This window comes from Coregonus lavaretus (assembly GCF_964263955.1).
Source record: "Coregonus lavaretus genome assembly, chromosome: 38".
NCBI classification, from domain to species: domain Eukaryota; kingdom Metazoa; phylum Chordata; class Actinopteri; order Salmoniformes; family Salmonidae; genus Coregonus; species Coregonus lavaretus.
The window spans coordinates 31778249-31802127 of record NC_140025.1 but is presented as its reverse complement, the minus strand read 5'-3'; the positions used below and the strand labels follow the sequence as shown (position 1 = coordinate 31802127).

At 42.3% G+C, this 23879-nt stretch overlaps 1 protein-coding gene across 1 annotated transcript; it reads right to left on the bottom strand.

Annotated features, from left to right (window-relative positions):
* Positions 1-13509: 13509 nt before the first annotated feature.
* On the bottom strand, positions 13510-23326 carry plrg1 (pleiotropic regulator 1). Its single transcript, XM_084155673.1, has 15 exons — positions 21681-23326; positions 21236-21342; positions 18664-18794; positions 18476-18529; positions 18070-18163; positions 17730-17823; positions 17493-17594; positions 17204-17296; positions 16499-16648; positions 15785-15886; positions 15578-15680; positions 15174-15282; positions 14897-15036; positions 14366-14559; positions 13510-14142 (listed from the first exon to the last, which is right to left on the bottom strand). Exons 1-15 carry the CDS (start codon positions 21687-21689, stop codon positions 14083-14085), a joined length of 1542 nt encoding a protein of 513 aa, XP_084011799.1. The 5' UTR covers positions 21690-23326; the 3' UTR covers positions 13510-14082.
* Between the last annotated feature and the right edge of the window lie 553 nt (positions 23327-23879).

Here is a 23879-nt window from a genome sequence, read left to right as displayed (position 1 = left end):
TGTTTCATAGTAACGTGAGTCAGCATTTCAGAAAGGCCCCTTGTCATTGCTACGCATCCAATCAAAACACGTTGTAAAGAACAACTTTGCATCCTTGAATGGAACATTCCATGTTACAACTAATTTACAAAGGACATCATACGCACAAATCTCCTCAAATGGAGCTTCCAAGTAGTCATTAGTCTCTACATTAACAGCACTCACAGACAGCTAACTAACAGTATGTTATGTGTACGTATATGTAGCTTTCACCATCATATCTACTCATGGCCAGTTTCTAGGAATTTTATTGGGGGGTTTTGTAGGCGTGTGGTGACGAGTCCCGTGTAGCTCAGTCGGTAGAGCATGGCGCTTACAACGCCAGGGTTGTGGGTTCGATTCCCACAGGGGACCAGTATGGAAGAAAAAAAATGTATGCGCTCAATAACTGTAAGACAAATACAACTGACTAGCATAACATATGATTAACAGGTACTTTTCTGTCTGAAAAAACTCCGTCTCAGTCTAGAGCTTGTTTAAAGTCTTCTTGCATGGATATTTTTGGAAAGTTTGTGATTATTTTTTATTCTAAATTTGTGCAAGGTGTTCTCCCCATATTTATATAATGAATATGAATTCGGAGGACAGAAAGTATTAAATATTAAAGCATTAGACCTATCACTAAAAGCTTCAGTCATACAAAAGTTATACTTAAATCCGAACTGGTTCTCAAGCAAATTAGTAAGATTGTCTCACCCAATGTTCAAGAAAGGCCTTTTTCCCTTTATTCAGATTACAACCTCTCACTTTCAGTTATTTGAAAAGGAAATAATCTCCCAAATGTCACTATTTCTAAAACAAGCCATAGAAAGTTGGTTGCAATTTCAATTTAATCCTCCAGAAACGACAGAACAAATAATGCAACTAATATTGTGGTTAAATTCAAATATACTAATTGACAAAAAACCTTTATTTTTTGACAGAATGTTTAAAAAAGGTATAATCTTCGTAAATGCTATCATCGGTAGGACTGGTGGAGTTATGATGCACATGCAGCTAACAAAAACATATGGAAATGTCTGCTCTACCCAAAATTACAACCAAATAATTGCAGCCTTACCGCAAAAATGGAAGAGGAAAGTGGAAGGGGGAGAAAGTAAGGAACTTGTCTGTCGGCCTTGCATTAAAGAACATAATTGGTTAAGGAAAACTGTGATAAATAAAAAAGTATATCAGTTTCACTTAAGGACCAAAGGATTGACAGCCGTCCCATATAGATTGCAAAATAGTTGGGAAGAGATCTTTGATGTACCGATCCCATGGCATAGTGTTTATGAACTGACACGCAAAACGACACCGGATTCAAAAATTAGAATCTTTCAATTTAAATTATTATATAAAATTCTTGCTACCAATAGAATGTTATTTATATGGGGGATACAATCTTCCCAGCTCTGCAGATTTTGCTGTGAAGAGACGGAATCATTGGATCATTTGTTTTGGTTCTGTCCATTTGTAGCTTGTTTTTGGACACAGGTCCAGGAATGGCTAAAGGATTGCAATATTTACCTGGAACTAACCTTGCAGATAGCATTACTGGGTGATCTGAAAAGTCATAGTCAATCAATCAACAATATAATAATACTTTTAGCAAAACTGTTTATTTTTAATTCACAATCTGTAGAAGCAATGAGAATAGAAAGGTTCAGAACTTTTGTAAAACATCACAGTACGGTTGAAATATATATGGCAAATAGAAATCCTATATGGATGGTGTTAAGAGATAGATGGGAGGTATTGAATAGAGTTGAAGGATGGGACTAATAACAAATAACAACAAATAATAACAAAGATAGCTAATAATGTAAGCATACTGTGTCCATAATAAGTATATAGGTTGTATGTTGGGAACTTTTGGGAAAGAGCACAGTTAGAAAGATATGGCATATAGAAGCAAACCGGATGGACATCATGAAAATGATCGGAGAGGTTGAGAGTAGAAGAAGTTCAGGAGCAAAAAAAAATAAAATTAAAAAAAATTATATATATATATATATATATATATATAATAGAATTATTGTAAAATTAACTCTGTCCATAAGGTGTAGATAGTAAGTATAGACCGGAAGTAGAGGCCTGGGCATTGTTGTTCACTAATTTACTCCAAGTAGGGAAAGGATGGTGGGGTTGAAAAGTAATAAAGGGGAGTATATATATAAATAAAATATAAAAAAAACATGGGGGATTGGATGTGATGCAGACAATTACATTGATAGAAGATACAATCTATCTGCAATATTAAGCTGATCCATTCCCCAATTGTGGAAACGTTAAGTCATTACTAAACATTTTATGCAGATTAATAAAATAAAATGAAAACAGTCCATGTCCGCTTGTCTTTGTGAGAGCTGTGGGGCAAGAGAGGATCAGTTCAATCTTGGACATGGGTTTGTGTGTCACGTTCGTTTAAGGTCAGACCAAGGCGCAGCGTGAAAGGCATACATGTTTATTTCACCGATAAACACACAAACAAAACAACAAACCAAACCAAACGTGAAGTCCTCAGGCTAAACACAAAACAAGCCTCTACACGGAACAAGATCCCACAACCCATGATTGCCAATAGGCTGCCTAAGTATGATCCCCAATCAGAGACAGCTGTCTCTGATTGGGAATCACACCCGGCCAAACATAGAACTACAACACCTAGAACGTAAACATAGAAAATACAACATAGAATACCACACCCTGACTCAACATACTAGAGTCCCATAAGTCAGGGAGTGACAGTACCCCCCTCCCACCAAAGGTGCAGACTCCGACCGCACCAACCTGACATGACAGGGAAGTGTCCGTGTGGGTATTCCGCCTCTGAGGCGGATCCGGCTCCGGGCGTGACGACCACATTCTCTCAGCCACCCCGTTACGCCCCTGGTCTGGTCTGGCACCGGTGGAATGGGCATGGGCCGTGCCGGACTGGACACACGCACCACTGGTCTGGTGCGAGGAGCAGGAACGGGCCGGGCCGGACTGGCGACACGCACCACTGGCTTGGTGCGGGGAGCAGGAACGGGCCGGGCCGGACTGGGAACACGCACCACTGGCTTGGTGTGGGGAGCAGGAACGGGCCGGGCCGGACTGGGAACACGCACCACTGGCTTGGTGCGAGGAACAGGAACGGGCCGGGCCGGACTGTGGAGGCGGACTGGAGGTCTGGAGCAGAGAGCTGGCACAACCCGTCCTGGCTGGATGCCTACTTCCGTACAGTATGTGTGAGGCTTCAGCACAGGACGCACTGGGCTGTGCACGCGCACTGGCGATACAGTACGTAGAACCGGCGCAGGATATGCGGGACCGAGGAGGCGTACTGGAGACCAGGAGCATTGAGCCGGCACACCCCGTCCTGGCTGGATGCCCATTTTCGCACGGCACGTGCGTGGTGCTAGCACAGGACGTACAGGACTGTGCCGGCGCACTGGCGACCCAGTACGCAGCTCCGCATAACACGGAGCCTGCCCAGTCACACGCTTCCTAGCGTGAGTACGGGGAGTTGGCTCTGCTCTGAACCTAGGCTCCGCCAACCACCCCGTGTGCCCCCCCCCCAAACATTTTCTTGGGGCTGCTTCTCGGGCTTCCTTCTCGACTGGCGCCCTCTGTGTTGCCGTTGCTCCTCTCCTGCCTGGGCATCTACTTTCGCCCATGGTCCTTTCCCTGCAAATATCTCCTCCCAAGACCACATCTTCCCCACCTGTGTCCAGGGTGTTTGCTCCTGGGCACGCTGCTTGGTCCGTGTTTGGTGGGATCTTCTGTCACGTTCGTTTAAGGACGGGTCAGACCAAGGCGCAGCGTGAAAGGCATACATGTTTATTTCACCGATAAACACACGAACAAAACAACAAACCAAACCAAACGTGAAGTCCTCAGGCTAAACACAGAGCGACAGCTGTCTCTGATTGGGAATCACACCCAGCCAAACATAGAACTACAACACCTAGAACGTAAACATAGAAAATACAACATAGAATACCACACCCTGACTCAACATACTAGAGTCCCATAAGTCAGGGCATGACATTGTGTCTGTATGTCATTAAGATATCCACTAAGAGAGACAAACAATAAAACAATACACCCAAATCTAAAAACAATCATGTATATATACCCAACAATAAAACAATATATTGAACGAAATTAAATATTTGTGATAAATAATAATAATAATAATAATATATGCCATTTAGCAGACGCTTTTATCCAAAGCGACTTACAGTCATGCGTGCATACATTTTTGTGTATGGGTGGTCCCGGGGATCGAACCCACTACCTTGGCGTTACAAGCACCGTGCTCTACCAGCTGAGCTACAGAGTTCTCCTAACCTGCTACGTTAGTTCTCCTAACCTGCTACGTTAGTTCTCCTAACCTGCTACGTTAGTTCTCCTATCCAGTTACGTTAGTACTCCTAACCTGCTACGTTAGTTCTCCTAACCTGCTACGTTAGTTCTCCTAACCGTCTACGTCAGTTCTCCTAACCTGCTACGTTAGTTCTCCTATCCAGTTACGTTAGTTATAATAATAATATAATAATATAATATGCCATTTAGCAGACGCTTTTATCCAAAGCGACTTACAGTCATGCGTGCATACATTTTTGTGTATGGGTGGTCCCGGGGATCGAACCCACTACCTTGGCGTTACAAGCACCGTCCTCTACCAGCTGAGCTACAGAGTTCTCCTAACCTGCTACGTTAGTTCTCCTAACCTGCTACGTTAGTTCTCCTAACCTGCTACGTTAGTTCTCCTATCCAGTTACGTTAGTTCTCCTAACCTGCTACGTTAGTTCTCCTAACCAGCTATGTTAGTTCTCCTAACCAGCTACGTTAGTTCTCCTATCCAGTTACGTTAGTTCTCCTAACCTGCTACAGTGAGGGAAAAAAGTATTTGATCCCCTGCTGATTTTGTACGTTTGCCCACTGACAAAGAAATGATCAGTCTATACATTTAATGGTAGGTTTATTTGAACAGTGAGAGACAGAATAACAACAGAAAAATCCAGAAAAACGCATGTCAAAAATGTTATAAATTGATTTGCATTTTAATGAGGGAAATAAGTATTTGACCCCCTCTCAATCAGAAAGATTTCTGGCTCCCAGGTGTCTTTTATACAGGTAACGAGCTGAGATTAGGAGCACATTCTTAAAGGGAGTGCTCCTAATCTCAGTTTGTTACCTGTATAAAAGACACCTGTCCACAGAAGCAATCAGTCAATCAGATTCCAAACTCTCCACCATGGCCAAGACCAAAGAGCTCTCCAAGGTTGTCAGGGACAAGATTGTAGACCTACACAAGGCTGGAATGGGCTACAAGACCATCGCCAAGCAGCTTGGTGAGAAGGTGACAACAGTTGGTGCGATTATTCGCAAATAGAAGAAACACAAAATAACTGTCAATCTGGCCTGGGGCTCCATGCAAGATCTCACCTTGTGGAGTTGCAATGATCATGAGAACGGTGAGGAATCTGCCCAGAACTACACGGGAGGATCTTGTCAATGATCTCAAGGCAGCTGGGACCATAGTCACCAAGAAAACAATTGGTAACACACTACGCCGTGAAGGACTGAAATCCTGCAGCACCCGCAAGGTCCCCCTGCTCAAGAAAGCACATATACAGGCCCGTCTGAAGTTTGCCAATGAACATCTGAATGATTCAGAGAACTGGGTGAAAGTGTTGTGATCAGATGAGACCAAAATCGAGCTCTTTGGCATCAACTCAACTCGCTGTGTTTGGAGGAGGAAGAATGCTGCCTATGACCCCAAGAACACCATCCCCACCGTCAAACATGGAGGTGGAAACATTATGCTTTGGGGGTGTTTTTCTGCTAAGGGGACAGGACAACTTCACCGGATCAAAGGGACGATCTTGGGTGAGAAACTCCTTCCCTCAGCCAGGGCATTGAAAATGGGTCGTGGATGGTTATTCCAGCATGACAATGACCCAAAACACACGGCCAAGGCAACAAAGGAGTGGCTCAAGAAGAAGCACATTAAGGTCCCGGAGTGGCCTAGTCAGTCTCCAGAACTTAATCCCATAGAAAATATGTGGAGGGAGCTGAAGGTCGAGTTGCCAAACGTCAGCCTCGAAACCTTAATGACTTGGAGAAGATCTGCAAAGAGCGGGACAAAATCCCTCCTGAGATGTGTGCAAACCTGGTGGCCAACTACAAGAAACGTCTGACCTCTGTGATTGCCAACAAGGGTTTTGCCACCAAGTACTAAGTCATGTTTTGCAGAGGGGTCAAATACTTATTTCCCTCATTAAAATGCAAATCAATTCATAACATTTTTGACATGTGTTTTTCTGGATTTTTTTGTTGTTATTCTGTCTCTCACTGATCAAATCAACCTACCATTAAAATTATAGACTGATCATGTTTTTGTCAGTGGGCAAACGTACAAAATCAGCAGAGGATCAAATACTTTTTTCCCTCACTGTATGTTAGTTCTCCTAACCGTCTATGTTAGTTCTCCTAACCTGCTACGTTAGTTTTCCTAACCCGCTACGCTAGTTCTCCTATCCAGTTACTTTAGTTCTCCTAACCTGCTATGTTAGTTCTCCTAATCAGCTACGTTAGTTCTCCTAACCTGCTACGTTAGTTCTCCTAACCTGCTACGTTAGTTCTCCTATCCAGTTAGGTTAGTTCTCCTAATCAGCTATGTTAGTTCTCCTAACCTGCTACGTTAGTTCTCCTAACCTGCTACGTTAGTTCTCCTAACCTGCTACGTTAGTTCTCCTATCCAGTTGCGTTAGTTCTCCTAACCAGCTATGTTAGTTCTCCTAACCAGCTATGTTAGTTCTCCTAACCTGCTTTGTTAGTTCTCCTAATCAGCTACGTTAGTTCTCCTAACCTGCTACGTTAGTTCTCCTAACCAGCTATGTTAGTTCTCCTAACCTGCTATGTTAGTTCTCCTAACCTGCTATGTTAGTTCTCGTAACCTGCTACGTTAGTTATCCTAACGTGCTACGTTAGTTCTCCTAAACTGCTACGTTAGTTCTCCTATCCAGTTGCGTTAGTTCTCCTAACCAGTTATGTTAGTTCTCCTAACTAGCTATGTTAGTTCTCCTAACCTGCTATGTTAGTTCTCCTAACCTGCTATGTTAGTTCTCCTAACCTGCTATGTCAGTTCTCGTAACCTGCTACGTTAGTTCTCGTAACCTGCTACGTTAGTTATCCTGACCTGCTACGTTAGTTCTCCTAAACTGCTACGTTAGTTCTCCTATCCAGTTGCGTTAGTTCTCCTAACCGTCTATATTAGTTCTCCTAACCAGTTATGTTAGTTCTCCTAACTAGCTATGTTAGTTCTCCTAACCTGCTATGTTAGTTCTCCTTACCAGCTATGTTAGTTCTCCTAACCTGCTACGTTAGTTCTCCTATCCAGTTACGTTAGTCCTCCTAACCAGCTATGTTAGTTCTCCTAACCTGCTACGTTAGTTCTCCTATCCAGTTACGTTAGTTCTCCTAACCTGCTACGTTAGTTTTCCTAACCTGCTACGTTAGTTCTCCTATCCAGTTACGTTAGTTCTCCTAACCTGCTACGTTAGTTTTCCTAACCTGCTACGTTAGTTCTCCTATCCAGTTACATTAGTTCTCCTAACCTGCTATGTTAGTTCTCCTAACCTGCTACGTTAGTTCTCCTAACCTGCTATGTTAGTTGTCCTAATCAGCTACGTTAGTCCTCCTAATCAGCTATGTTAGTTCTCCTAACCAGCTATGTTAGTTCTCCTAACCTGCTTTGTTAGTTCTCCTAACCTGCTTTGTTAGTTCTCCTAATCAGCTACGTTAGTTCTCCTAACCTGCTACGTTAGTTCTCCTAACCTGCTACGTTAGTTCTCCTAACCTGCTACGTTAGTTATTCTAACCTGCTACGTTAGTTCTCCTAAACTGCTACGTTAGTTATCCTATCCAGTTGCGTTAGTTCTCCTAACCGTCTATATTAGTTCTCCTAACCAGTTATGTTAGTTCTCCTAACTAGCTATGTTAGTTCTCCTAACCTGCTATGTTAGTTATCCTTACCAGCTATGTTAGTTCTCCTAACCTGCTACGTTAGTTCTCCTATCCAGTTACGTTAGTCCTCCTAACCAGCTATGTTAGTTCTCCTAACCTGCTACGTTAGTTCTCCTATCCAGTTACGTTAGTTCTCCTAACTAGCTATGTTAGTTCTCCTAACCTGCTATGTTAGTTCTCCTAACCTGCTATGTTAGTTCTCCTAACCTGCTATGTTAGTTCTCGTAACCTGCTACGTTAGTTCTCGTAACCTGCTACGTTAGTTATCCTGACCTGCTACGTTAGTTCTCCTAAACTGCTACGTTAGTTCTCCTATCCAGTTGCGTTAGTTCTCCTAACCGTCTATATTAGTTCTCCTAACCAGTTATGTTAGTTCTCCTAACTAGCTATGTTAGTTCTCCTAACCTGCTATGTTAGTTCTCCTAACCAGCTATGTTAGTTCTCCTAACCTGCTACGTTAGTTCTCCTATCCAGTTACGTTAGTCCTCCTAACCAGCTATGTTAGTTCTCCTAACCTGCTACGTTAGTTCTCCTAATCAGCTACGTTAGTTCTCCTAACCTGCTACGTTAGTTCTCCTAACCTGCTACGTTAGTCCTCCTATCCAGTTACGTTAGTTCTCCTAATCAGCTATGTTAGTTCTCCTAACCTGCTACGTTAGTTCTCCTAACCTGCTACGTTAGTTCTCCTAACCTGCTACGTTAGTTCTCCTAACCAGCTATGTTAGTTCTCCTAACCTGCTTTGTTAGTTCTCCTAATCAGCTACGTTAGTTCTCCTAACCTGCTACGTTAGTTCTCCTAACCAGCTATGTTAGTTCTCCTAACCTGCTATGTTAGTTCTCCTAACCTGCTATGTTAGTTCTCGTAACCTGCTACGTTAGTTATCCTAACGTGCTACGTTAGTTCTCCTAAACTGCTACGTTAGTTCTCCTATCCAGTTGCGTTAGTTCTCCTAACCAGTTATGTTAGTTCTCCTAACCTGCTATGTTAGTTATCCTAACCTGCTATGTTAGTTCTCCTAACTAGCTATGTTAGTTCTCCTAACCTGCTATGTTAGTTCTCCTAACCTGCTATGTTAGTTCTCCTAACCTGCTATGTCAGTTCTCGTAACCTGCTACGTTAGTTCTCGTAACCTGCTACGTTAGTTATCCTGACCTGCTACGTTAGTTCTCCTAAACTGCTACGTTAGTTCTCCTATCCAGTTGCGTTAGTTCTCCTAACCGTCTATATTAGTTCTCCTAACCAGTTATGTTAGTTCTCCTAACTAGCTATGTTAGTTCTCCTAACCTGCTATGTTAGTTCTCCTTACCAGCTATGTTAGTTCTCCTAACCTGCTACGTTAGTTCTCCTATCCAGTTACGTTAGTCCTCCTAACCAGCTATGTTAGTTCTCCTAACCTGCTACGTTAGTTCTCCTATCCAGTTACGTTAGTTCTCCTAACCTGCTACGTTAGTTTTCCTAACCTGCTACGTTAGTTCTCCTATCCAGTTACGTTAGTTCTCCTAACCTGCTACGTTAGTTTTCCTAACCTGCTACGTTAGTTCTCCTATCCAGTTACGTTAGTTCTCCTAACCTGCTATGTTAGTTCTCCTAACCTGCTACGTTAGTTCTCCTAACCTGCTATGTTAGTTGTCCTAATCAGCTACGTTAGTCCTCCTAATCAGCTATGTTAGTTCTCCTAACCAGCTATGTTAGTTCTCCTAACCTGCTTTGTTAGTTCTCCTAACCTGCTTTGTTAGTTCTCCTAATCAGCTACGTTAGTTCTCCTAACCTGCTACGTTAGTTCTCCTAACCTGCTACGTTAGTTCTCCTAACCTGCTACGTTAGTTATTCTAACCTGCTACGTTAGTTCTCCTAAACTGCTACGTTAGTTATCCTATCCAGTTGCGTTAGTTCTCCTAACCGTCTATATTAGTTCTCCTAACCAGTTATGTTAGTTCTCCTAACTAGCTATGTTAGTTCTCCTAACCTGCTATGTTAGTTATCCTTACCAGCTATGTTAGTTCTCCTAACCTGCTACGTTAGTTCTCCTATCCAGTTACGTTAGTCCTCCTAACCAGCTATGTTAGTTCTCCTAACCTGCTACGTTAGTTCTCCTATCCAGTTACGTTAGTTCTCCTAACTAGCTATGTTAGTTCTCCTAACCTGCTATGTTAGTTCTCCTAACCTGCTATGTTAGTTCTCCTAACCTGCTATGTTAGTTCTCGTAACCTGCTACGTTAGTTCTCGTAACCTGCTACGTTAGTTATCCTGACCTGCTACGTTAGTTCTCCTAAACTGCTACGTTAGTTCTCCTATCCAGTTGCGTTAGTTCTCCTAACCGTCTATATTAGTTCTCCTAACCAGTTATGTTAGTTCTCCTAACTAGCTATGTTAGTTCTCCTAACCTGCTATGTTAGTTCTCCTAACCAGCTATGTTAGTTCTCCTAACCTGCTACGTTAGTTCTCCTATCCAGTTACGTTAGTCCTCCTAACCAGCTATGTTAGTTCTCCTAACCTGCTACGTTAGTTCTCCTAATCAGCTACGTTAGTTCTCCTAACCTGCTACGTTAGTTCTCCTAACCTGCTACGTTAGTCCTCCTATCCAGTTACGTTAGTTCTCCTAATCAGCTATGTTAGTTCTCCTAACCTGCTACGTTAGTTCTCCTAACCTGCTACGTTAGTTCTCCTAACCTGCTACGTTAGTTCTCCTAACCAGCTATGTTAGTTCTCCTAACCTGCTTTGTTAGTTCTCCTAATCAGCTACGTTAGTTCTCCTAACCTGCTACGTTAGTTCTCCTAACCAGCTATGTTAGTTCTCCTAACCTGCTATGTTAGTTCTCCTAACCTGCTATGTTAGTTCTCGTAACCTGCTACGTTAGTTATCCTAACGTGCTACGTTAGTTCTCCTAAACTGCTACGTTAGTTCTCCTATCCAGTTGCGTTAGTTCTCCTAACCAGTTATGTTAGTTCTCCTAACCTGCTATGTTAGTTATCCTAACCTGCTATGTTAGTTCTCCTAACCTGCTATGTTAGTTCTCGTAACCTGCTACGTTAGTTCTCGTAACCTGCTACGTTAGTTATCCTGACCTGCTACGTTAGTTCTCCTAAACTGCTGCGTTAGTTCTCCTATCCAGTTGCATTAGTTCTCCTAACCGTCTATATTAGTTCTCCTAACCAGTTATGTTAGTTCTCCTAACTAGCTATGTTAGTTCTCCTAACCTGCTATGTTAGTTCTCCTTACCAGCTATGTTAGTTCTCCTAACCTGCTACGTTAGTTCTCCTATCCAGTTACGTTAGTCCTCCTAACCAGCTATGTTAGTTCTCCTAACCTGCTACGTTAGTTCTCCTATCCAGTTACGTTAGTTCTCCTAACCTGCTACGTTAGTTTTCCTAACCTGCTACGTTAGTTCTCCTATCCAGTTACGTTAGTTCTCCTAACCTGCTACGTTAGTTTTCCTAACCTGCTACGTTAGTTCTCCTATCCAGTTACGTTAGTTCTCCTATCCAGTTACGTTAGTTCTCCTAACCTGCTATGTTAGTTCTCCTAACCTGCTACGTTAGTTCTCCTAACCTGCTATGTTAGTTCTCCTAATCAGCTACGTTAGTTCTCCTAATCAGCTATGTTAATTCTCCTAACCAGCTATGTTAGTTCTCCTAACCAGCTATGTTAGTTCTCCTAACCTGCTTTGTTAGTTCTCCTAACCTGCTTTGTTAGTTCTCCTAATCAGCTACGTTAGTTCTCCTAACCTGCTACGTTAGTTCTCCTAACCTGCTACGTTAGTTCTCCTAACCTGCTATGTTAGTTCTCCTAACCTGCTATGTTAGTTCTCCTAACCTGCTATGTTAGTTCTCGTAACCTGCTACGTTAGTTCTCGTAACCTGCTATGTTAGTTATCCTAACCTGCTACGTTAGTTCTCCTAAACTGCTACGTTAGTTCTCCTATCCAGTTGCGTTAGTTCTCCTAACCGTCTATATTAGTTCTCCTAACCTGCTACGTTAGTTCTCCTATCCAGTTACGTTAGTTCTCCTAACCTGCTATGTTAGTTCTCCTAACCTGCTACGTTAGTTCTCCTAACCTGCTATGTTAGTTCTCCTAATCAGCTACGTTAGTTCTCCTAACCAGCTATGTTAGTTCTCCTAACCAGCTATGTTAGTTCTCCTAACCTGCTTTGTTAGTTCTCCTAATCAGCTACGTTAGTTCTCCTAACCTGCTACGTTAGTTCTCCTAACCTGCTATGTTAGTTCTCCTAACCTGCTACGTTAGTTATCCTAACCTGCTACGTTAGTTCTCCTAAACTGCTACGTTAGTTCTCCTAACCGTCTATGTTAGTTCTCCTAACCAGCTATGTTAGTTCTCCTAACCTGCTACGTTAGTTCTCCTATCCAGTTACATTAGTCCTCCTAACCAGCTATGTTAGTTCTCCTAACCTGCTTTGTTAGTTCTCCTAATCAGCTACTTTAGTTCTCCTAACCTGCTACGTTAGTTCTCCTAACCTGCTATGTTAGTTCTCCTAACCTGCTACGTTAGTTCTCCTAACCAGTTATGTTAGTTCTCCTAACAAGCTATGTTAGTTCTCCTAATCTGCTATGTTAGTTCTCCTAACCAGCTATGTTAGTTCTCCTAACCTGCTACGTTAGTTCTCCTATCCAGTTACATTAGTCCTCCTAACCAGCTATGTTAGTTCTCCTAACCTGCTACGTTAGTTCTCCTAACCAGTTACGTTAGTTCTCCTAACCAGCTATGTTAGTTCTCCTAACCGTCTACGTTAGTTCTCCTAACCTGCTACGTAAACAAACCATCAGTACCATAAGACTGGCATCAATCTTGTTATGAGGAAAGCTCCGCCTCATAGCCAAACCAAACGTGATTGGTTGGATGAAAACAGTAGGCAAAGTTTAGGTGTAGAGACAGAAAAATGTATTGTCTTACAGGAGAAGGTTGGAGGTGGGCGTTACATGGAGGTTGTGACTTGCAAGGTTCCCAGTTCAAGTCCCCATTCCAACCTTACCCAACCTTCTTAACTTATCACATTTCTAATCTACTAGCTTTATACGTTTCTAAACTTCTAACTGAACAGCTTTAAATATGTAAACAAACAAGCCTGGTGCCCTCCCCCCTGCTGGCACACTGGATAAAGATCAGGTCACAGTTTCAAATCTTGCCCATGAACAGTCTAATAAAATATCTGAATTACGGCCCAGATTCAATCAGTTCAGTGTTAACCTGCAATAATAATGTTTGTGTATTTTAATGTTGATAATACCCCAAATTACTGTATAAATTAGTTTTCCATTACAGTGTACCTCTGCTTTGTCTAACAGGTGAGCAGAAGATCCCTGTTATCAGTGAAACCAGGAATATGGTTGACCTCCAGGAACACACAGGAGACAACGGATACCGGGAGAAGATCAAGGGGTGGCAGCAAACACTATCGGAACGTTGTCACCAATGGTTACATGGGTGAGTCACGCTTCACGGCACTTCAAATGAGAAGCAACATGTTATTTTTTAATGGTTGTTCTGTTCATCATACAGTGATTTATTTCATACACCAGATTGCACAACAAATTACGTTTCTCTTGTATATACAGTTGGTGATTCTCTTGGATCAATAAAAAAAATTAAACCTGACCTTTTCAAACTACGGTTTCTAATGATGAGAAAATCTAAAATTTGCCACATTTACAGGATTTGAGTGGGGACTATGTGACACTAAGGCGAGCCCTTACGGAGTTGAGGAGTTGCTTCCCATGGTGGACGAGAGTGACCAGAGCTATGAGAGAGCGGTCATCATCAAGAACAAACATTCTGGAAGGTTCTTGGCTATCCAAAATGGCTGCTTTGTTGGACTAACATTGTACACTGAAGACTGTAAATGGTACTTAGAAAAAGGAGTACATTGAAAGCAAAAAAGATTCAAGTGAAAATAAAAGCCAACTTGTTCAAAATATGTTTTTGTGTGAATATTCTTCTTTCAAAAATTATGGGAGTTCTATTGATGGGAATATTTACAACAGAAATTAATGAAGGAAGTTTTATTTTATTATTTTAGATTTTTTACTAGAATCTTTTCCTCTTGAGGATCTCCGGTTTCCAGTTGATTGGGTGGCTTTCTTCAGTCTGAAAGAAAAAACAATACCACCCTAGTCAGAAACAAGAACTTATGAAGCACTCAAAGTAATACTTATTCAGTTTCATTAGTTTAGCAGTATTTTTAGTGACTTTGTCATTTTCACAGTTTGAAGAAACATCCACTTTGTATGAGGTTGTAAATAAAAAATCCACATCTCAAAACAACAAAAACCTGTGTAGATATACAGCACAGGACAAAAGTATCTCTTACCGCGGTGTCGTCCTCTTTGTACACCTTGATGGTCTTGTCGGCCTCGGCCGTGATCAGCCTGCTCTCTGAGTGGTCGAACATGCAGGCGAAGATTCCCGATTCGCTGTCCAGCGAGCCGGGCTGCACGGCAGCGTGGATACGCTGGAAGTTGTAGCCTGTCCGCCAGTCCCACAGGTGAATGGTGCCGTTGTCAGCTAACGGAGACAATAAAAAACCGTAAGGATTAGCTGTATCTAGATCAAGACGTCGGTATAGATAGACAGCAGTGTCTAGGTCCTAGCCGTTTATAGGATTTCCTATTACTTAGCCCTTCAATATCTTTGCTTCCAGCCTCTGCAGTTATCACTTTTTGTTTGTTGCCCATCCTTAGTAGTGCACCTTCGAAGCAACAATTCCCTTCAGAGTCATTCAATGTACTATGAATTGAAAGAATCTGACCCAATCATCATGACAGAGGCTCAAAACTGTCTTATTTCAATAGCAACATATATACACTAGGTCTGTTGGAAAAAGTGAAGGACGTTTTCATACCTCCTGATACCAGCACGCCGTCTGAGTTGACCGCCATTGCGTTGATGATGGCGTTGTGTCCAGAGAGGTTCTGGATGAAGTTGCCGTCGGGGAACGTCCACTGCTTGATGTTGTCGGCAGAGCCAGAGGCCAAGGTATACCTGTAACGTGCAGCCAACGTGTCATTATACAAATGCAATTAGCAATCCTATCATTAACTACAATTAGATAATAGAAGTTGACTAACTTGGGTGTAACATATGCATCATCATTAACAACATAGCAGGAATTTACGTACTGTCTGGGATGTAGGGCCAGTGCTCTGACAGACTTCTTGTGGTTGGTGAGTGTGGCTCTGGTCTTCCCAGCTATCAGATCCCATAGCCTGATGGTGGAGTCGTGGCTCCCTGGAACGGAAAGAGCGGGGTTGTGTTCAGAAGATCACAATGTAGCAAAACGTTTTGAAACTAACAATAAAACACTGTTCTTATTGGACAAGTTCAAGTGGTATCTCCTATTTTCTCCCTACTGAACATGAACCAGGAGAAAAGGTCAACATTTTAACAATTCTGATTTCTCCTCGCGCCAGCTCATAATAAAATGTTCAAGATGACAAGCCATTGATGGTACTTTGGAGTGAGTCAACTACCCAATATATGAACACAGCAAGGCAAAAGAGGTGCAATGTATCCGTGTCCGTACCGGTGATGATCTGAGGTTCGGCAGCCTGGCATCTGACTGTGGCCACTGTGTTGGTGTGTCCGGACAGGGTGTGCACGTTGGCTTTGCTCCTGATATCCCACACCTATAGACACAGAAATGTCATATTGAACTCCCAATACACTCCAAAATGTTCCACAGAAATAATGTTTTTGAAAGTCAAGCCAACTGGTCATTAGCAACACTTACCCTGGCTGTGGCATCTCGACTGCATGTGACCAGCACGTCGATGGTTGGGTGCAGGTCCAAGTCGTACACGGCGCTGAGGTGGCCGTGGTAGTGCCTAATCACCTAAAAAACGACATCATAATTGGAAAAACAATACGCCATTGAAACACGTGAAGTAGAGCAGAAATGAGTGGGCGTAACTATACTAAATACTTAACTACCGTATTTTCCGCACTATAAGCCGCACTGGACTATAAGCCGCAGGTGTTTTAATGTTTAATTACCATATGTAAGGGTTCGTGCACAGAGGGGATTGTCGGGAAAGAGACAAACTGTCTTGCTCTCGTTCTGTCTCTCGTTCTGTCTCTCGTACCACTCTCGGTTCCACTTTCACTTTTGCGCGCTACCTGTCTCACTCTTTTCCGGCCTCCAGCTTTTCCTGCTGGAGCCCGCCGCTTAAAGGTGGGGGGCGCGGACCGGTCATAGAGCCCATAGAGTTAAAGTTGGTGGACTGTAACCTGTACAATCCATAGATTTAGGAGGTATTCTAGTGGCCGTTAGCTGTAAAAATCCATAGATTAGCCGCACCGTTATATAAGCCGCAGGGTCGAAAAATTGGGAAAAAGGCGCGGCTTATAGTCCGAAAATTACGGTAAATAATAAATGGGCCAACAGCAGTGCATTGAAACACATCAGATAAAGTAAAGCAGAAATGAAAGGGTACTAGTACAGTACCTTGTTGTACTCCAGATCCCAGCACTTGACCTGCTTGTCTTCACCGCAGGAGAACAGGTAGGGGCTCCTGGTGCTCACGGCCACGCCGCGCACCGTGCTGATGTGTCCCGTTAAGGAGAGCTTTAGCTTACCACTGGCCAGGTCCCAGATCTGTCAGGAGAATGAGAAGCAATGGGGATTTAACGTCACGGTCAAACTTATAGCTGATCCCAGATCTATTACGAGATACATGACTAAATGCCACCATTTGACAGACATTGAATAGATCAAATGGGTGCCCCAATACCCTTATGATGTCACTTCTTATAAAAGCTGCAATGTGTAACTTTTTGGGCGACCCAATCAAATGCACATAGAAATCTGAGTTATAGATCTGTCATTCTCATTGAAAGCAAGTCGAAGAAGCGGTATATATGTTCTATGTGCACTATTTCTTATGTTTCGTTTGTGTGTCTGTGTTTCGGTTTTGTACACAAGCTTAAAACAGCTGAAAAAACAATATTTTGGGTTATGGAAAATATATTTCACCGCGGTTTAGGTGGTACAATGATTCTCTGCACTACACATGCTTGTTTTGTCACAAACTGAAATTAGACGAACTATCAGAATTTTTGCAACCAGGAAATGGCGAAGTGATTACTACATAGTGCACCTTTTTTCTACTGTTTAGAAGTTACAGATCTCTCGGTCTCGCTCTGTACTCACCTTAATGGTTCTGTCTCCAGCGCCGGTGACAAACCACTGGTTGCCGGGTTCTACGGCAATAGACCTCACCCAGCCCAGATGACCACTGATGACCTGGAAGGGATAAAGCAAACCTGTATCAGCTACCACACAAAACAGGGAGCAAGTCAACACCCCTGAAGGTATCTTAACCTCATAGGCCCTACATAAAGATATTCTATGATTATTGTAGTACATTCAAAGGGATAAAGTTTGTGCACAATGTAGAGGAAATTCAGGAACCCTAGATATGACAAAATGATGTCCTTACCCGAAAGAGCTTCCATGGCGCGTGCCACTGGGGCTTGGGCATAGTGGGGGCTTTTCTGGCCACGAGGGAAGAGTTTTTGGTGCCGCCTCCTTCCAGAAGAGACTAGAAAGAGGACAGAAAGGGATTTATTATTCGTAGTGGTAGCATTATATCATACGAGACTGTTGTCACGTTAGTGGAATGTTGGTGCAGAAAGGTGTGTAGCAATAACACTAAGTATCAGAGAGCGTTACCCACCATAGCATGTGAGTGAGGAGCATGAGACCTCTCTGCCCCCCCTGCGTGTCGGTGAATGTCCCCGACACTGGCTGCTGTACGACTGGCGTCCAGCCTGCAATTACACAAAAAACTAAATGGATGCCGGATGGTCTCAAAGTGCACTCTTCTAAGATAGGCAACCCCGATTAGGGTCTCGTGTTGCTTGGATACAATAACCCTTTGATTATTTCTCTAACATCTGGGGTCTGTACAAGAGGTTGTAGTGTTACAGTATTGTGTCAAAAAGATTGAACTATTGAATTATGTCTGTTGTCTTTTCCCTTCAACACATCTACCGTGCATCATCTGAAGTAAGTACCTGGCTTGTGATGGTGGCAGGGCAAGAGCCATGGCATGAACTCCCCCCTCACTGGGGTTCCTATGAATCTGAGTGTCCACCGTCAGAGCCACCCCTGAGGATGACAATACTCAGCATTATAAAAGTGACGTAACACCCCTGAGGATGACAATATGAACAGTAGTGTTGTTTGGGTATTGGGGTTAACCACAGGGAGGGTTCTCCACGTCTGGTCCTGGAGAGATACTGGGTGTGCAGGGTTTTGTTCCAGACCATTATTTATCACACTAGATTCAAATAATCATGATCTTCTGCCATGATTTGCTGAATCAGGTGTGTTCGGATAGGGCTGGAACGAAAGCCTGCACCCCCAGTACCTCTCCAGGACCACAGTAAGGGAACCCTACCGTAAGACTGTTTTAATTACCAGGTGCAGAGGGGTATGCGTGGGTCCCAGTGATCAAGTACTCTGGATCATCACCTGGAAGGCCAGAGGGTTATAATGAGAAATACTTGGAGGTTTTGAACTTGTAACAGTTTTAAAGTGCTCATTCATTGCCCATGAAATCAATAATGATTTGTCAATGATTGATGTTGACGTGATGGCATTCTTACCAGGTTGGGCATTGTTCTGATTGCTATGCATGTTGGATCCCAGTGGTCTGTCCTTTCCCTCTTTCAGAACGGGCATGTGTAGAACGGCACTGTAGTCAGCCCTTAGCTTCGCTGCCATCTTCACCTTGTGACTACGAATGGAAACACTAGTTAACTCAATTGAACATATCAATTGAACATATCAGAGCCTGAAAGTAGGGCTGGGTGAAATGGCCTAAAAATAATATCTAGATATTTTCAAACGTATAGGTGATTAACAATATATATAAACTTGTAGTAAAAAAAAAAAGCTTTGTTGTACAATTAAAAGGTAAAATACACTACATTTCAAACAATCAGCAATAATCTAATGTATTCAGCGCTTGTGAAATTATACAGAGGCTAAATATAAGCCTTCCACAATCATACGACCCTCTAATGATTACAGTATTTTATCAAAATAGTGTTACCTGCTTTTTTTTGGCTTGCAATGATCACTGATCTGGCTTTCAAGTCTGTCTATGAAAATGCCCTTTTTGTTACAAATTTAACCAGAACCATGCACAATGTACATTCACTAACAATGACCAACTTCTTGTAGCAGGCATTATAGCAAATGAACACAGGTTTCATAAACAATCTCTCAAGCACAAGCCCAAGTGCTAGTGAGTAGCCAGCTAATCATCATATTTACGGTCTAGCCAACTTGGATCTATTTGCTAGATAACAAGGTAGAACAGTTGAATTGTTATGAACACAACCTTCTGTACGTCTCCAACTGTTTGAACAGCATGCTAGCCTGTCCACTTTGTTCAGATGTTGAAATCAAGTGGCCTACCTTATTTCTCAGAATGAGTTGCCAATTCCTTATATTTATAAAACACAAACTAGACAGCTAGTGTAATAGTCAGTGGCTAAAATACTGCTAGTGGTACCGCAATGTTGCGCGTGACAGAAACTGAGCATTCATTTTCCAGAATCAATTTTCAATAATCCTCCCGTTGTAATAGGGTCTGCTCTTTGCACAACTTGAGCAGTTGACACATAAAAAAGGTATAGAAAGTTCTCCTCTATTACAGTAAGATAATGTCTCAATGTGTTTCAGTGTCCATATGAGCGATTCTGTTGGACCAAACCTCAAATACAAATAGCGAGTTGAAACCGCTTGTTGTCAGAGAGGAAGAAGTGATCTTTCATCTTTGTTGTTCTGAGTGGCAGGGGAGGAGCTTGCTGTGTGTGTAAATGGGAAGGCACACCTTCACAGCAGAAAGAGCGAAGGAGACGAGACCAAAAGACAACACGAGAACAAGTGGACATAAACACTTATAAAACAAACAAAAAATAGATGATTGCGATACAGGCATTTGGAATACCGTGCTAAAACATACATTGAAATTAATTACATATATCGCCCAACCCTACTGGAAAACCTTAGCCATTTCAGAGACTGAGCCTCTGTCCTGAATATAGCCAGAATAGATTCAGACCCTACGCTTGCTTACAGCTGCACTGGGGTCTAACAGGCTTCCTGTTTAGATTAAGACACTGCGGACGTGGCGCGAGATATGGCTTGGAAAACATAACTCGTTCCAGGGATGAGAAATGCGCTGTACTCTGAATTGTCCCATTATCCCAACCGTTACACCGAGAAGTTTGAACGACTGCTGTAGCAGAACCCACAGCAGCCATTTTGGAAGGGCAGTGTCAGCCAATCAGCTCCTTTGTTGTTCAATGTGACGTGCCACTCCATAATGGCTGCATGGCTATTGCTAGCTAGCTTGAAGATGAAAACGGCAGTTCACTTAAAAACGAGTCGTTCACTCTTCTCGACAGAACAGAGTGTAACTCACATACTTACACTGACACCCCAGAACACACACTTGTTTTCACTAACTCTCCTATGTGCACACAGTGGACTCTACCCACACCCCAACACATACATACACACACTACGTACGCCCACACACACACATAACATGCGCACACATGTATACTGACACCACACACTTACCACATACACTGCTGCTACTGTCTATTATCTATCCTTTTGCCTAGTCCCTACCTATATGTACATAGCTACCTCAATCACCTTGTATCCCTGCACATTCGACTCGGTACTGGTACTCCCTGTATATAGCCATGTTATTTTTACTCGTTATTCACTGTGTATTTATTCCTCGTGTTACTATTTCTATTATGTTTATCTTAAACTCTGCATTTTTGGAAAATGACCTATAAGTAAGCATTTCACTACACCTGTTGTTTACGAAGCATGTAACAAATAATATTGTATTTTATTTGATAATGGGACAATTCAGAGTACAACGAATTTCTCATCCCTGGACGGAGGTAGGTTTTCCGAGCCTTATCTCGCTCTGGGTCCCAGTGTCTTAATCTAAAGAGGAAGCCTGTCCAACCCGAGTGGTGCTGTAAGCAAGTGTATGGTTGGAAACTATTATGTCTATCCTGAACACACAGACAGACAGACTGGACCAACACACCCCCACCCAGCTTCTCTTTATCTCACACAACGACACAGAAACGAGTAGTTAGATGGCAGAATAAAGAAAGCATATATCCAAAACATGAGTACCTTGTTTCATCCAAGGAGACTGGTTTGGCATGGTCAGCTACAAACATATCATGAGTCCTCTTGAGGGACCTGAACACGAGCGTGTGCACAGAGTGCTTCTGCACATCCTGAAAAATGAAATACACGGAAATATTACTTTCGAATTTTTTAATTGCTAGCTACCTAGCTACATATTCATGATGCATGGTAGCTAGCCAAGTATATATCAACTCCACGATACCACATCCGCGGATGTAACTTACTTGGGCTAGATGTATATATACATACAGCTGATCTAACTAATATTAATTTTCCAAATTGAATACTTTCAAGTGTGCTTCAAATAGGCCAGGCATAACTTAACGTTGCTAGCTAGCTATCATGCTAACGTTAGCTACTGGCGCGTAAGCTACACCTGTTGTTATTTCAGCTTTACTGGCATAAAGATGCACGAAATAGCACATACCTCAGTCATTTCTGATGTTATTTAGCCAGATAGCTTGACTATCTATAAAAACTTTAGATAAAACAGATGTAGAAATGTAGCTAGATCCAGCTTGCTAAACAAACGCAGATGCTGTTTAGATGCACCGGAGGTAAACAACCAAATTCACGTGTTCATTTCCGGGTCAATTTTTCCCCATATAGCTGACGGTAAACGCCACCCTATGGCCACATCAGTAACTTGTATGATTTAAGGATTAATTATGCTGTGCTGCTGAACCCTACACAATAACAATTCAGTGCTTATTTATAGTTTATATAATGCCAGCTTTTAATTCAAGATAGACAAGCTATGATGACTATCCTGGCAAAACTGCTATTTTATTTTTGGGGGGGTTTCAGACAGTTCAAAGTGTCTATTTGGATTTCATCCTGACCTTATGTTCTGAATATGTCAATACTGCATTTTGAAAACCTCTGGAAAAAATGGCACTCGGACCATGTTTGCCAAGCAAAGTACATATATTAATATTTGTCTAATAGTCTAAATTCTAAATTACCCCCATTCAAGACCCACATCTGCATTCTGCAATTTTCAATGTGTATTTCGATCACAATCAAGAACAAACAAAAATCTCTTAATCTCAACTGTAGATTTTAGTCTGTTTGTGTTATTTCCCTGCTGTCCAATGCTTCAAAAATACGATTAAGCATATTGCAGCTAACATATTTTACTCAATATGAGTAACTGCCTTACAAGTATGGAATGTCTGTCAGAGACGTGGACTTCTAATCAACCAACATCGATACTACATTCCCAAAGGGATGAATGAAAGTTTTCCCTGATCCTACTTTCCATCTACTGGATGGAAAAGTGATAGTCAATTGATGACAGTTGCTGTTGTTTAACCTTACTTCAGAGATAGTAGCCTGTAGTACAGTAGTATGTTATTAAATACATTAATTTACTCATTTTGAATTTTGGATGACCCCATAAAAATGCTGATAGGAAAATGTAATGTATGTTGGGTAATATTGACATAATGAGTGGTCACATAGGGGACCTGCACAATGTACAAACAAAGACAAATAAACACCCACACATAGCCTAATACCAGTCAGCAGAAACCAACGCATCGACCCACAAACACACACCCACCCAGACACGCAAACGTGCACACACACGCACACAAGGCCTTTCTGAGATCCCTATGATTAGACGGGAGAAAGAGAGAGAGCGAGAGAGAGAGTATTTTTGGTCATAGTGTCAAATCTACCAAATAACATCCAAACATGGTTTTGTCCATGCAGTCTAGTAGATCACGTGACAACAATTACAAATGTTGTTCTCAAAGCATGTGTGGAGAACATTTGTCTTGAAAATGCCACACACCAATGGGACAACAACAGTATGGGTTGTAATTCCTGTACTGTTGGTATTGTAGGAAATAAAGGATTGACTGAGCCTTATGTTCAGGTACAGTGGGGGAAAAAAGTATTTAGTCAGCCACCAATTGTGCAAGTTCTCCCACTTAAAAAGATGAGAGAGGCCTGTATTTTCATCATAGGTACATGTCAACTAAGACAGACAAATTGAGGGGGAAAAATCCAGAAAATCACATTGTAGGATTTTTTATGAATTTATTTGCAAATTATGGTGGAAAATAAGTATTTGGTCACCTACAAACAAGCAAGATTTCTGGCTCTCACAGACCTGTAACTTCTTCTTTAAGAGGCTCCTCTGTCCTCCACTCGTTACCTGTATTAATGGCACCTGTTTGAACTTGTTATCAGTATAAAAGACACCTGTCCACAACCTCAAACAGACACTCCAAACTCCACTATGGCCAAGACCAAAGAACTGTCAAAGGACACCAGAAACAAAATTGTAGACCTGCCAGGCTGGGAAGACTGAATCTGCAATAGGTAAGCAGCTTGGTTTGAAGAAATCAACTGTGGGAGCAATTATTAGGAAATGGAAGACATACAAGACCACTGATAATCTCCCTCGATCTGGGGCTCCACGCAAGATCTCACCCCGTGGGGTCAAAATGATCACAAGAACGGTGAGCAAAAATCCCAGAACCACACGGGGGGACCTAGTGAATGACCTGCAGAGAGCTGGGACCAAAGTAACAAAGCCTACCATCAGTAAAACACTACGCCGCCAGGGACTAAAATCCTGCAGTGCCAGACGTGTCCCCCTGCTTAAGCCAGTACA

Coding starts and splice junctions, on each gene's coding strand:
- plrg1 (XM_084155673.1), bottom strand. Junction 15,681..15,784: donor GTCGAGATGCCACAGCCAGG/GTAAGTGTTGCT, acceptor CTGTGTCTATAG/GTGTGGGATATCAGGAGCAA. Junction 15,283..15,577: donor CGAACCTCAGATCATCACCG/GTACGGACACGG, acceptor TTTCCGTTCCAG/GGAGCCACGACTCCACCATC.